Source organism: Rhamphochromis longiceps, linkage group LG6 (assembly GCF_057381845.1).
Source record: "Rhamphochromis longiceps isolate RC_006_pf linkage group LG6, R_longiceps_female_GT1.1, whole genome shotgun sequence".
NCBI classification, from domain to species: domain Eukaryota; kingdom Metazoa; phylum Chordata; class Actinopteri; order Cichliformes; family Cichlidae; genus Rhamphochromis; species Rhamphochromis longiceps.
This window is the reverse complement of record NC_140562.1, coordinates 37,624,364-37,639,646: the sequence shown is the minus strand read 5'-3', so window position 1 is coordinate 37,639,646 and position 15,283 is coordinate 37,624,364. Positions and strand designations below refer to the sequence as shown.

At 39.2% G+C, this 15,283-nt stretch overlaps 3 protein-coding genes across 4 annotated transcripts; 1 reads left to right on the top strand and 2 right to left on the bottom strand.

Annotated features, from left to right (window-relative positions):
* The first annotated feature begins 72 nt into the window (after nucleotides 1-72).
* On the top strand, nucleotides 73-4,495 carry mettl26 (methyltransferase like 26). The gene is made up of 6 exons (XM_085410596.1): nucleotides 73-411; nucleotides 817-979; nucleotides 2,176-2,235; nucleotides 2,341-2,408; nucleotides 4,043-4,121; nucleotides 4,227-4,495. The coding sequence occupies exons 1-6, from the start codon at nucleotides 218-220 to the stop codon at nucleotides 4,281-4,283; spliced, it is 621 nt and encodes a 206-aa protein (XP_085266722.1). The 5' UTR covers nucleotides 73-217; the 3' UTR covers nucleotides 4,284-4,495.
* Nucleotides 4,496-4,602: 107 nt separating this feature from the next.
* Nucleotides 4,603-7,912, bottom strand: wfikkn1 (WAP, follistatin/kazal, immunoglobulin, kunitz and netrin domain containing 1). Of its 2 annotated transcripts, none has more exons than XM_085410595.1 (2): nucleotides 6,711-7,912; nucleotides 4,603-6,508 (listed from the first exon to the last, which is right to left on the bottom strand). In XM_085410595.1, exons 1-2 carry the CDS (start codon nucleotides 6,969-6,971, stop codon nucleotides 5,090-5,092), a joined length of 1,680 nt encoding a protein of 559 aa, XP_085266721.1. In that variant the 5' UTR covers nucleotides 6,972-7,912; the 3' UTR covers nucleotides 4,603-5,089. The 2 variants fall into 2 exon arrangements, with proteins under 2 accessions (XP_085266721.1, XP_085266720.1); XM_085410594.1 differs by having other exon boundaries at nucleotides 4,603-6,610; nucleotides 6,711-7,910.
* Nucleotides 7,913-8,240: 328 nt separating this feature from the next.
* On the bottom strand, nucleotides 8,241-14,747 carry LOC146668628 (ras-related protein Rab-40C-like). The gene is made up of 6 exons (XM_085410584.1): nucleotides 14,060-14,747; nucleotides 13,898-13,958; nucleotides 12,535-12,595; nucleotides 12,354-12,431; nucleotides 11,129-11,351; nucleotides 8,241-10,228 (listed from the first exon to the last, which is right to left on the bottom strand). The coding sequence occupies exons 1-6, from the start codon at nucleotides 14,211-14,213 to the stop codon at nucleotides 9,927-9,929; spliced, it is 879 nt and encodes a 292-aa protein (XP_085266710.1). The 5' UTR covers nucleotides 14,214-14,747; the 3' UTR covers nucleotides 8,241-9,926.
* Between the last annotated feature and the right edge of the window lie 536 nt (nucleotides 14,748-15,283).

Genomic DNA, 15,283 nt, shown 5'->3' with positions numbered 1-15,283 from the left:
GTCATTCTTTTGTAACCTGGGCCCGCCCCGTGTTCTTATTGGATGGGAGATCAGTCACGTGAGGACATGCGGAACTAGACCATTTTCGGTCGAAAAGCAAAACATTCGGGGGTGGTGAATTGAGTGACTCAGTCTGCTGTAACGTTACGCCGACCTGCTGGAGTGGTTTCATAAACTACGCCGTATAAGTCGACTGTTATACCCGGGGTTTGGCACGATGCTGAGCGCCGCCGCCGCGGAAAGGAACAAGGAGCCCATCCTGGCGGTGCTCCGGGATAGTGTGCACACCGGGAGACCCCTGCTGGCTCTGGAGATCTCCTCCGGTACTGGGCAGCATGTCACACACTTTGCTCAGGCCCTGCCGAATATAACCTGGCAGCCATCTGAGTATGATCGCCAGTCTATAGTCAGGTAAACAAGAGATGTGTGCATGCGTATAAACTATGAAATACAGATAATATACTGGGACATCTGTGCACCTATATTAGCTGTTAATATCCAAGAAACGTTAGTGTTAATATTTATCTCTTATATTTATATCTGTTTTTTATTCATCTATTTATATCTGTGTTTATAATCGTACTTTTTATATACGATTGTTTTGTTGTATGTTGAATGAGAACTCATATTTCTCCTCGGGTCAATAAAGTTTCTCTGATCTGATCTAATGCAGGAAATTATAATTAATTAATTAATTGTGTTTTCACAGCAGTTCTTATCTGATGGAAAGTTTTATGCTTCGTCTTTCTAATACCACTCTACCTGCTCCAGAATGATGGCCTGGAGGGTTCCCATAATGTCTTTTGTTTCCATTAGTATAGAAGCATATAGAGCCCGCTACCGGCTGAACAATGTGAAGCCTGCCATCCACCTGGATGCTTCTCTGCCCTATCAATACTGGGGAGGAATCCAGCCAGAGAGCCTCGACCTGGTGCTCAACATCAACATGATCCATATTTCTCCTTTGGCTTGTACAGAGGTAGGACTGCTGATTCAGTGGTTCTCTCAAACTGTGTGGCATGGAGCCACTACTATAGGCATGGAGGACTAAGGGGGAAATGGAGTGATATGACTTATGAAGAGAAAAAAACAAAACAAAGAAACGTTTGATAATGCCATCTCGTTTTCCACTGATATTCAACTTGAATATTTTATTATTTCTCTTAATTAAAAAAATAGGGGTCTGGGATTTTGATGATTTTTCAGCCTGTTCACCACTTAAGTGAACTGTTGTCTCTGGGTTTATAAGAAAGCACCTTTCAAAATAACAAAATAACAAAAAATGCTAAAACATTAAAACAAACAGTTACTCAAAATCAAGTTAAAAACTATGAGTTTTTAGCTGTTTTTAATAGAGATCCCTGAGTCCACAGATCTCAGGCTCAGAGGGAGAGTTCCAGAGTCACCGTTACAAAAGCTCTGCTTCCTTTAGTTCTCAGCCTTGTATGATGCACATCCAACAGGTCCTGATGACATGACCTTAGGGACCTGCTGTGGTCATATGGATTTATAATTTAATCCTATGGACCTACAAAAGGATCATAAGTTAAAATGTGGTTGATTCCTTTATTATTAGTAGTAGTAGTAATATCGATGTATTTTGTCCTTTTCAAATGCATATATAAACACATTTCTACTAAAGAAAGTCAGCACAATTCCTGAAAGGAGAAGCCTAAATTGCTAACATAGTCAAGACATTTTTCATATTTGCTTAAACTGCCTCTTTGTAACCTTTGTTGAAAAGAGACCCCTGTGACCACGAGTGGTGTAATAGTAACCTAAATGTAGAAGGCTCTCAATCTCATACATACCAGCCGCACAACACATTGACGTTAGCTGTAACTGGCTACTATGAAGTGAGGTTCAGTTATGATTAAAGCTGTAGCAGCAAAACTGTTTTGCTTCATTTTGTGATTGTTTTAGATCAATAATTTGCTATTTCTACTATAAAATTCACCTCGTTTGGCTTGACATTGTACTCATTGGCCCTGATATTTATGGTGCCATAAGTGTAAATAATACCAACTGAAGTATGCTTGCACCACAACTCTTCAGATAATCACTTTAAGCCTGCTTCTGCACAATATCTGCCTCACTTATTTCAATAAAACAGAAACCAAAAACAAAATGTCCTCCTGCCTGCGATGTGGTTCTTAAGATGTTATCTTCTCTTAGGGTTTATTCAGAGGGGCTGGAGTAATGTTGAAATCTCAGGGCCTTCTACTGACTTATGGGGTGAGTAGCAAAACGTTTGGTGTCACAAAACATGACATAGATCACAAGCCATTATCAAGTCTAAACTTAACGTGTAATAGTGACATGTTTTATTGCTTTTCTCAGCCGTATGCAGTGAATGGTCAGATCGTCCCTCAAAGCAATGTGGACTTTGACTACAGCCTACGGCAGAGGTAATGGCATCTGTATTTTCTGGCTCTTTTACAGTTTTGTTTAAGCCAGTCATCTTACGAGGAGGCTTCGGTCGTGGATTGCCTGTCAGAACTACCAGAACATTTCCTGTTGGCCCACGGTTTTTAGCCTGCTGTGAAAAGTAAACCTGAGCAGTGATATTATAGGTCAACAGGAGTAAAGGCTCAGAATTCATGCATCATTTGCGACTCTGTCACTCTTGCTTAAATACACTGCTTTCATCACAGCATCTGAGATAGGGTGTGATAATTGACAGTCAAAAGAATGGTGGACGAGAGAGGATGAGAGTAAAAGGAGATGCAGCTAAATGTTCAGAAATAAGTGTTTGTTGATGGTCTGACTGCTGATACAAGTAGCAGATGAATTCTGAAGCGTACAGGGCTCTACTCGTCTCAGATTCATCCAAGCGATACAAAACTGATTGGACAGCACTTGACAGTGGAAATGGTTAATGAATTAGATCATACTGCGTTAGACGTTAGATTTTTTTTTCAGTGGGCTAGGCCTTCACTTAATCTCAACCCACTTAAGTATGTTTTTCATCTACTGAGGACAACACAGTAAAGTAAAAGTGTGGCAGACGATGTCCAGGGAAGAAACGCAACATTTGACGATTTCTATGGGTTCTTCAGGTTCTTTCATCAAAACAACAAAAACAACACTTAATATAAAACTGTTTAATATGAAGCTTGTCTAATGACTATACATATATATGTGTGTGCGTGTGACCTGCATTTGTGAATTGTGAACCCTTATTGTACTTACTAGTATTGATATTTGTGATATTTAAAAATCAAATGTTAGATGTCATGTTATTAATATGAATAACTCTTCCATTTGCACAGCTTTTGTAGAGATGTGGATCAGAATTTGTCCACCCTCCCACACTCTTATTTTGAATGTAATTCATTTGCCAGATAGAGACAAAATACACTGCTGACAGCACTGCTGTTCTGTTTAAAATAGTGTAGTGAGCCAGTAACATGCTGCAACAGAAAAATAGGATTCTTGTTTCTTGGTAGTAAGGGGTATATCCAGATTGCTTAGGACTCAAAAGTAGAGAAAATATATATTACCGGTATTCTTTTCAGAATTTGCTTTTGTTACAACCATTAACTTGTAACTGATTTATAAATAAGAAGAATAGATTTTTTCTACCTTTTAAGCATAAGCAATCAGGATTTAACACTTATTACACAGGAAGAAACACTGTGTTATATAGCGTAATATCAGTAAAGGGAATTCTTTGGGGGTTTACTGTCATAGTGAAGATGACAGTGAAAATTTGGCGGCAGCCCTAAATAACACATGGATAGTCTATTGTTTCTGTGTGAGCAAAGTGTCTTGAGAAGGAGTCGGTTTGACGGCCTGAATTATTGTGTCAGTTTGCTCATAGAAGGCTTTACACAGTATATTTAAAATCAACTAAGATCATCATAGTCTTTTGAAAATGTTTTTCCTTAAGCACACAGTAGAATTAATAAACTTGTATAATTTGTGAAGCCAAACTCACAAAATACATGCAAAGAAAAAATTTTGATTGTTTTTGTAATTACATAATAAAGATAAGCAAAAGTGACCAGGGGATTTTAAAAAATGTTGTTTAATTTTGCAGAAACCCAGAATGGGGACTCAGGGATATCTCGCTCCTCAATTCTCTGGCACAAAGCAATGGTTTGTACCTGGAGAGAATAGTAAGTAATGAACCCATTTAAGCAACCAGCATATCTTAAGTCAGCATGCAAAATATGAGAACAGTTTTGTAGTATACTGATTTACTGATGCCATTTTTTTTTCAGGTGGACATGCCAGCAAACAACAAATGTCTTCTTTTCAGGAAGGAAAGTTTGGTGTGAAGCATCCTGATGCAGGATGGTCAAAATGCCTTAACTTGGAGCTCAGATACATTGCCAAATTTTCAAGAGCCGTAAACGGATCATGTTTTCTCCACATTTTAACACATGCTGGTATTAGATTAACTAAGTTAATGTAAACTGTTGTGCTCAAACCTATAACCTATATTCTTATGTATTGCACATGAGTTAAATTAATAAATCTCACAAACACGTTGCCTTTGTGCTATATATTCTTTAAGACAATGGCCTATTCTTTTTTTTTGTTTTGTAAGTGTGAAACTGACTTAGCAGAAGTGCTTTGAAGAGGGAAAGATTAAGAGAATATACTGTACTTTATATGAAATAAAAGACATTTTTTATGAAACAAAGATGGATAAACTAAAGTGAAGAGCAGAAAAAAATAACATTAGCAAAAGTACGGTAATTATAATACAGATGTCTATTTGTTTAGTATTACAAGCTAGGGATGTTTGCAACATGATCAACATGTGTGTCTGTTATCTTGGCTGCTGTTTTCACAATGCAAAGTTCACAAATAAGAAAATAAATCTTAAACCTATTTGAAAACAGCAATTTAGCATTAGTATTAATACAATGGGAATCAACACATCTGGAATGTTATTATATCTGTGTTGGAATAAAAAAAAAACCTCTCATACCTACATCAGCATGCAGTATTTAACTTGTTCTACTCTGTTTTGATAAATAGTTATTAAATATCAGCTTTTCTGTTGCAGTTCTGATGCTTGTCTTCATTTCAAACACATACATCACTAAAACCCATCTGTGGACAGAACGAGTCTAAGTCATAGTAAGGTGTCACAGGCCTTTTTACCCAGAGCATCATGCAGCTTTTTCAGCCTGCGTTCATTTATGGCTCTTACATAGCTGTCTGAGTGGATGATAGCCATGCCGTCCTGCACCATACCCATCACCAGCAAAGGGTTTTCCTCAACAGTGATGTTGGGACAGGGACAGCTCCAGTCTATCTTAGCAATAGTCACCTCCAAATGTTTGGTATTGAAGAAAGTCAAGCCCATCTTCTCGTCCCTCAAGACTTCTTCCAAGCTAAAACGGGCTAACCCAGAGTCCAGATCCTCAACAAGCTCTGTCAGTCGGCCCACAATAGCAAAGTCACTGCGGCATAAGCTGGGCACCATTTTCCCCTTCACACGACAGGTCTTGCAAGGCTTCCTTTTTGGTTGCGGGCAGTTGGCCTCACACTCCTTTTTGGTGTGGAAGTTGTTAGCATTCCCATGGCAGCCACCATAGACAAAGGCTTGGCACTGTTTTGTTATGGAATTCCAGGACCAGCGTGCCTCCCAAGCTTTACAGGGACCTTGAACAGCAGGCAGAGAGCAGATCCCCATGTCTTCTCTCTGGCAAGAGGCTTTGCACTCCTCATAAGTCTCAAATCGGTTTCGGCTGTCTTCGCATCCACCACTGCTAAACGTCACACAGGAGCCCAGCTTGCTGTCATAATACCAGTCAACATGACGCTCTCCACTGCACACACTCAGGTCGACTTCCGCCAGGCAATCTGCTGGAGAGAAAGGCCGTCCCATGGGCATCTCAGGATCTTCAGAGAAGTCATCATCTGACCGGCGAATAACAGACAGAGGATAGTCTGCGCGAAGAACTCCTGCAGAATTCCGTGCTATACAGGTGTAGATGCCGGTATCCCAAACCTGGGCGTTATAAATTACTAGCTGTCCAATATTGGTTATAACCACATTGCCATACATCTGATCAGGCCTCATGACAAGGCGTTCACGCCGGTCACTTTGCTTTTCCCATGTTACATCTGGTCTAGGGACTCCAATGACATCGCAGTGGAAGTTGACTGTGCCTCCAACATAGATGGACTGGTGGTGAGGGTTGGAGTACAGCGTGGGAGGCATGGGATCCTCCTGGGAGGATGTTGGGGTTGGGTGAACTGTAGTGTCTTGAGGCAGGGGGCTGGTGGGGGGGCCAGCGAGGTAGAATCGACAGGGGACCACAGTTAGAGTCACCCCCCGGATGCAAGCTTCTGCATCCATATAGCAGCGGTTGAAATAGGTGAGGCCATCCGATGCACAGGTGAAGTTGGGTTCCTTCTCACACCGATCCTGGCACTTACAGATGGGCTGTCCATCCCAGATGTCACAGGTTGCTCCCTGCTGGCTGCAGATAAAGCCCTCACAGGTAGCTGTGGAGGCGGAGGTAGCATCACCGTTCCCTTCACCCTGTTCATGTGGCAGAGCAGGGGTGCCATCAGAGAAACGAGCAGCAACACAACTGTTGAAGCCACACACATTGGTGCAGCATTTCTCAAAGTCAGCACAGTCCTGAACGTACAATATAAAAAACAATAAGCATTTTAACATTTAAATGAACAAATCGCAAAATGCTGTGATGAATAAAATTAAAATTCATAGATTAACTCACCTCATCGATGTCGCATTCCCTCTCACATGTGCTTTGTGCATCAACCCAAAGATTAGCGTTCAGCTTGTTTGGACAAAATCCTTCGTGTTCAACTTTGGTTCCTGCCACACTTTCACACAAAGAGACCTCGAGTAAATCGCAAAAAAGGAGAGTCAACAAATATGCACGTGTCCATCGTACTTTGCTTGAGTTTGGTGCACTATGGCAATTTGCACCCTTTATATGGCTATCCGCGAGGAACTGTAGGGGAAAATTACGCATATTTGACCTTTTGTATGAGTAGACCACCAAGTAATTCCATTCCAACTTTGGGTCTTCACAACAGGAATACGATTATTGTCGATTTTCAAATGCGTCCGCCCTTTTTGTGCGTAAACGTGCGCTGAGTCACTTTTCTTTGCGCAGAGAGAAAAGTTGTATTCCCAATGATCAACACGAGTTCCCGTGCGCTGGACATTAAATTACCCAAATGTTTCAAAGTAATAAATAATAGGCTGTGTAAAATATTCGCCTTGGTAATCAAAACTTGTTCAATACTGAGGAAAAATCGACGTGTGTTTTGTCGAGCAGCTAGACAAACGAGCTGAACTGCACAATGAGCGGACAACGCAATATCAGCTTTTCAGCGTGAGAATGGAGGTGGAAAGGGCAGTCCCTCTATCCGCCCCCATGGTCGTCCAGTGTCTCAAACTTTTATGAAGCAGCACTATGCGCTAAGCAACTGGACAAACATTGTAAAAACATCAAAGAAAACGTGTAGTCGTGGTTTCAAGCTGTCTCACCATGCGTGCACAGACATACACATTCCGGTGAGAAATCCAATGTTAAATGTGTCCAGACAGAATTTATAGAGATGGCAATTGTAAAAGAAAAAGGTTAACTTGCTGTTTAATTTCACGAGAGCCGGTGGTTATTGTTCTTCTTCTTTGCTTTTTTGTAAGTTACATTCAGATGTTATACACGTTATATTTAAGCAGGTTCCGTGCACAAATGAAAAGGAGAAAAATGTAATAAGTCGTCGGTGGCGCAAGGCGGAAAGCGTGAAAACCAAACACGGGGCGTGTCGCATCATGTCTCGCAAAACATGTTGTTCACGTCCTCCTTGTCTAGACTTGGGTCAGTTTACTACCATCCCTCATTCACGCGGAGTTCAGAGATGCCACGGTCAGGTGGGAAGACATAAAGCGCCACATTTTCATCTGTGTGCGAATCATCTTTGTCTCGCTCCAGCTCAGGGGCAATGAGAAGCAGCTCCCCTCGTCTTTTCATTGGAAATGACCCTGCAACCTTTGGGTGACATTTGACCGCTGTGCATTCATGCGCTCCTAGCCATGTTAGACCAATATCCAAAGCTGGCCAATACCAAGAGAGCAGCTAATCAATTCAACCCCCCCACGGGATTTAATGCCTCTGACCTGACAAAGAGGACAAAAATACTCCCACAATTCCCACAGTGAACTTGATAAACGTCTGAATGAAAAATTTCCCCCCAATCTAAAGCACACAATAAATGAAAATAGAAATGCAACTTAGTTTTACTCTTTATTTTGACTGTTTTTGATGGAGATAAAATAAGAATTAAGGCTTCATCCCAATACACAGCGCTGATAGCAACAATCATTATCAAACATTTACATATAGTGCTTTAGATGTTCACCCAAGAGTTGTTAATCCATTGTTCTGGTCTCAATAAATCACATAGAACAGGAGCCAATAGCAAACATGCACCAATTTTTGTAGGCCCCCCATTAGCCGAATACATGTATTTAACCATGAAAATGCTGAAGTGGGAATTCACCAATGTTCTTTGAACGTGGAACAAAAATAAGAGTACAGATCAAAATTAAAATATTTGTTTAGATTGTTCAATTAATAAAAGAAAATATCAGTAGCCATGGTTAAAATACTTAACATCCTTTCTGAAATCTTTATCCAACCTTACATTGTGCTCGCATTATATCCACAGCACATCTGTAAAGAACGACTGTAAGTTCTTCTAGTATTCACACACATTTAACAATGCTGGGAAACTGCAGAAGTGCAACCAAATGTATGAAACTACTAAAGAATATTCCAACCACCAATTATTACAATCTCAAATATAACCACATGGCCATAGAAATGTAGGTGAATACTGTTTTACATTCAGAAATACATATCATGTATATAAAATATCTGCAAAGCAACCAAATTAAAAGATTCTTCTCACCAACGCCCGTTACAAGTTATGAAATATTAAGAACCAAGACACAAATGTTTAATGTTTTTTAAGATTAAACCCCCAAAATGAGCAAACAATCTGTACATGTTTTTGTACAAGGTTTCCTAATGAGCACAGAGCAATTGTTTAATAAGTTAACAGATTAAAACTGATCACGCTCTGGAAGGTTTAATCCAGTTAAGCAGTGATCCAAGAAAGAAAACAAGCTTTAGAGGTGTAAAATGTCAGAGCAAGTAAACAGTTGTCTGAAAAAATGAGTGATGGAGATACAGGATTATTTCAATGGGCTGAAATTTAAGTCTTGCCAACAAACCAACTTGGCTTGAATTTTTTCAGACAGTTTTACAGATTAAGTAATGCCTCGACTAACATCATCTCTCAGTTAATAAATCCTAAATTCTCTTTAAGCCCTTGGCTGCTTGTAAAAAGATTTTCTCATGACATTCAATCTTATTTTAAAAACTATGTGAATTTTGAATAAGTTATGACAACTGAGGCTGGAAAAAAATGTCAATGATAGACAACACTGAAGCAGGTCTCCCCAAAACATTCAAAACAAAACAAGCATAAGAAATTCCTTCCCAAGACAATCACCACAGAACAAAACAAGAGCACGTAATGTATTTACAGTTTCAAGTCAGATTTTAAATACCAATAAACCTTAAAAAAGAAGCCCCTCTATTTGTTTGTAGTGTTAACCGGTGAGTTGTAATCCTCGATTCACATGTGTTGGTCCCAGGGGAATCTTATTCTACTTGATCACAGTGAGTTGCTGTAGTAGAGTACAGGTAAACGAACATCCACAAGATGGCACCAGCACGCGGAAAGAGATAACAGAAACCAACCATCCAAGTCAGTTCCCAAAAGGTCAAGGAAAGTTCACAGCTATATCCATTGCTGGCAGGCCTCCGTACTTTTCTCTGGCCTCATGACCTCTTGGAGCAACAACACTTTTAACACTGGCTCTATGGAGGAACCATCAGTCTGCTCTTTCACTATGATATCTTACAGTTTCCTTTAGGGGACAACGACGAGCTCTTTGGAGGACTCTGTGGAGGCCTGAAGGACTTTGAGCGCTTCAGGCTGTTAGCTTTGCTTCCACCACCGCTACCACCTGAGGCGGCACTGTTAGCCACAGAGTAAGAGCGTCCATGCATCATGACTGCATTCATGCCATTGGCCATGGAGAAAGACTTGAGGTGGGACTTGATGGCCACAGGGAGGGGAAGTTTGTCAATGAGGTGCACCGGTGTGCAGGAGACGATAGAACGGCAGCACAGATCTTGCAGACTGAAGACTGTGGAAACACAGGAATATGGATGAGCACGTGTCAGAGATCTGCAGTACTTATTAAGGTTTTTCATTGTATCCATCAAATTTACTAAGCAAGAGAATATTCTGCGTAACAAGAGATAGAATTAAAGATTTTTACTCCTGCAAACTTCAGTGTAAACTGTGAACATACATAAACCAGACAATTCTGAGTAGTTTACCCAGAATTTGTATCTTAACTAAGAATACTTTTAAAATAATAATCTTATATTTTCTCCATTTGCGAAAAAACACACTTGTGTTGTCATGACATTCAAAAAAACAAACAAACAACTACATAAAATTTTATTATGTAAATGAGAGTATATTTAATAAAACAAAAACTGTACAATAGAGAGCGTTTTAAATACAACATAAATAAAAATCTTAGTTTTCTTATCACAGAGCGAGCTTGATTTATGTAGGGGCACAGTAGAGACTACCCCGCAGTAAATGCTATGAAAACTATTGGCAGAAATGCAGACTGCAGATGACAATATAGAGATCACTTCTTAAGTCTTATCTCTTCTGCCTTTGAGGAAAATTAATGGCTACCTAATATTTATTAGGTCCAAGTCCCTACGATAAGCAGAGTTTCACCTTTGATCAAAAAAGTAATCCAGACACAAGTATAAATGCAAACAATGATGATGTCCACTACAGTGTATGATGTTCTGGGATTCAACACAGGATTCAGTACTGAAACTGATTTATTCACATCTGAGTAACAGAAGAAGAAATCTTGCAGCAATGCATCTACATGATCCCCTTTCTGGAAGGATTTGTGTAACTATTACACAAAGAAAAACAAAACAAAATATGTTTTCTCCCAAGTCTGGTTAGAAAAAAATAAATAAATAAAAATATAGTAACGTAACCAGCTCACCTCTATTGGGCCTCCAGAATTTCTCCATCCCATGCCTCATCAGCACGATGCGTGAAAGCTCTGTGAAGGACTCGATGACGTTGAAGTTGCAGAGCGGACTGACCTCGAAGAATGTCATGCTGTTCTTTTCTGCGTAAGCTCGTGCCTGCTCCGTTGGAACCTGCCGCTTGAAAGCCAAGTGAAGCCGGTTTCCCACAAGAATCCGGGGCACACCTGGGGCATGCTGAAGGAAACAATATAATGTCACTGTAAAACTCGACCTGTAATGTGATACATGTGGACCAACATTAATAGTGGGTGCTGCAGTGATAGGCTAACTGTTGCTTGCATGCTTGGATAAAACACTGTCTGGAAGTTCCACAGATTTACAAACCAATGAGACAGATGGTTTGTTACACAGAACCATCGAGGAGACATCCATCTATTGTAAAACCTAAAGACGTTATTATCTAGGTCCTCATAATTAACTCAACTGCCCACATCAACTGTGATTTGGCAACAAGTACATGGTTTTCAACAAGGGTTCTCTCTGGACCACCCTTACAAGGTAATAATTTAAAAATCTACACACAAATTCAAAAGTATTTTCAAACCAGGTTTCTTTTAATTGCTTGAAATGCAAGTCACTTTCTCTCCAGTCCAGTTGAGTTGTGAAATATCGGTCCCATTACCACAGGGTTTTGCTGAAAATCATGTAATGATGTCGTTGCTGTATCATCAGTCAAGTTGGGTTGTGAAACGTCCGCTATATTACCACATGGTTTTGCTGAAATACTGGTTTGTTTAAGCTTGAGCTACATTAAAGTTTTCTTCAATTGAAAAACTTAATAAATAAATACGTTACGCTGTCATACCCGTCATCAATGCAGAGACTGAGATAGATGGCCTTGTCAGTGCTGCTCGTTTTCCTAAAATTCATTTTTAAATTTGCCTCTCTTTTTTTTTTTAATTACCAATATATGTGAAGTTAATTTTGGCGCCTAGTTGCCTGAGGTTAAGGTTTGTTGCTGGCACTTGCATAACAGACAGTACATAAAGTACACACTATTAAAAGAGGTTGTAACAATTTGCCTACATAACTGAAACTGAAATGTTTATAAACAGCGCTCTGATACACACTCTGTACCAGAGATTAAAAAAAGATTTTCTCACACAGGGGACATCATGCATCTATATGTGCTTCCAGTATTTCTTTGTACTCCAGAGATTAGCTGAAGGAAATTACCTCATCAATTTCTCTGATCCAACGGTCAATGCCATCAAATGACCAGCCATTCGTGATGTCATACACCAGCAGGATGCCCTGTAGAAGAAAAACATTTATTGATTAACATAAATATTGAATTCCACAATAAGGAAAATATATATATATATATATATATATTTCTAATGGCTTTTCCAGTCACCTGTGCTCCGCGAGAGTAAGACCTGAAGATGGTGCAGAATCTGCCTTGACCTGATGTGTCCCTGTTGAAGAGGCACATAAGCACAAGCTAGAAAAATAGGCCTACTCCAGGTTTGTTCATTTCTACAGCCATTACCAGCTTAAAACACTCTGCAGAACTCTTGAAATGCCTCTTATTTCCAAGAGAGATGGGAAATGGATGCAGTGATTTTTTGTAAAGTGCATACATGGAAATACAGTGTATAATATAATGAGTTTGAAAGTCAACGTTTGGCATAACCACCTTTACTCTTAAACATAGCCTGAACTCTCTTAGGGAGTATTCTTGTAATTCCTTTAGTTCAGGTATAGTTCTCCAGGCTTTTTAGGAACATCCCAAAGCTCGTCTTTGGACGCTGGCTGCCTTTTGTTCATTTCTATGTCAACATGATCCCACACTGGTGATGACAATTTGAACAAAACATCTACATTAATCCCTCCATGAGTCTTGTTGGCATTGATTTTTAGTGCAGTTCTCGTGTAATTTGGCACACACCAGCTTTATCTCCCTGTTTTCCTGACAGCCACTCTTCCACTAAGCCCATTTCAGAAGAGGTTTTGGTGTAAAATAAATGGATCAACTGAAAGGCCAAATGCATATATCATGTGATGTGTCAGGTCTTTGCTTTCTACTTATTTCTTAAAGACATAACTTTCAGATATTATTCATCAGGTGAAAATACTTTTTAGGCCTGCTACTCCTTGTTTTGTCCTGCACTGGTTTAACTTCCTGAATTTTTTAAAGAAGTACTACACAACATGCTCCGATATGCAAGGTTTTCATCTAATCACTTTTGGAACCACCTTGTTGGTGAGAAAAATACTACTGTATGCTTGTCAAAATGTATTCTCTTTGGCATTTTTGGTAGATTACTAAAGAAATTGATTAAATTCTGTGTGTTTTGCAACAGGCTGCTAGTTTTAAAACGTGTTAAAGATACAATTTAAAATCACTTCTTTAGCAAGTTGTCTGTTGTGGAGACAACATTAGTCCAACCATTTAGTTAAAAGTCTTTTTAATGCTTGGATGATTCATAAATCAGTTTTAAATGGCTTGACATACAAAACAACAACAACAACAACAACAAACACAAAACAAAACAAAGAACAACATTCCTCTAAAAATGTGCAGGCACAAGGAGTGGAATAAACACGAGTGAAAAAGCAGCCAGTGTTTAAAGAAAACTTTGAAAGACCCTCTGAAAGCCTAGAGAACTACTGCCAGAACTGAGGGGTTGCTCAATAATTTTTCCTCATTAATATTCTTAATATTATATATTTATGTTAAAATAGTAATAATAAAAATAAAGAAATTAAAAACTTACCATAGCTCAAGTTTCACTCTCCTCCCATCCAAAAGAATTGTGGTGGTCTTGTAATCAATTCCTAATATCACACATAATCCAACACAAATCACATTACCGTTGGTCATATTTGGCTTTAAAGTCATCTCAAAATAATAAAGAAAAATCGATATTGATATTTACCACTGCTATACGCATAGGGAGACTCTACTGATCCGTCTTGCAAGCTGTCCAAGATTTCCCCCTTTCCAACATCGCTGTCTCCAACCAATAGAAATTTCAGGAGATAATCGTAGCTCTTGACAGGACTACTCTGAGTCCCCATCATCCCACGCATTGGTTCCGCTTTACAGAGAGCCTTTTAAGCTCACCAGGCATCCACTGGAGAAACCAAGCAGTCCCCGAGTGTGGTACCGAAGGGAAGACGACCGCGGCTGGGCTTAGCTAATGAGTTAGCTTGTGCACTACTTACGATTTAAGTTAACTATTACCTTTTACTTCGCACACACTTTGAAAAATGCAGCTATTTCGTTATTCCACTGAATGCAATGGAAAAACAACCCCGCGATTTAGCACTAGAACCCCAATTTAGTTCCTGTTGATGTAACGTCAATATTAACTGATCTAAACAACCACGGGTGCTAGCTGGCTTGTTAGCTAGCCAGTTAACAAAAACGACAGTAACGCATTCTACTACAAACTACAAGTACAAAATAAAAACGACTCTGTTTTGTCCTACATATAAATGTACTCTAATAAAATCAAAAGGCGATTTCTTCCCTTTGTTTATAAAGAAAATACCTACGAGGAGTATTCCACTTTGAAGCAAAACGTACATCCACAGTGTACTGTACTATGTACTATGTTGGAACTTCCTGGTAAGGAACTGCGTCAGCATCATCAACTGCGTCACATCCTAGCACGATTTAAAGTTATAAAATTACAACAACAACAACAACAAAAATTATACTTTAAATCACCATTTCCTAAATACGATACGGTTATGAATTATCCAAACATGTGGACTCGTAAAAAGTACGATATGCATCTGTATGAATACTATGAATTAACCGAACATGGGCAACTCCTGCTAAGTTGTAGCCTGTGTTGATTTAGCCAGAAGCTAAATAGAAGCCAGAAGTTAAATGAACACCGTTTCCCTGTATGTAACAATTTGGTTGTGGGTATAATTTAGCTTTCAATTTGGGGAACCACCAACAGACCAACATTAAAAACATAATAAAAAAAAATGGTGTCAAACTGTCAACCAGAAAGAAAATGTGAGAAATGTAATTGAATGTGTCGCTTTATTTTGACCATGTTTAAATAATAATAAAAAAAGAAATAAACAAAAAATACAAGCAAACAAAACAAACCATATGAAAAAAATTATCATCATAAAAAACA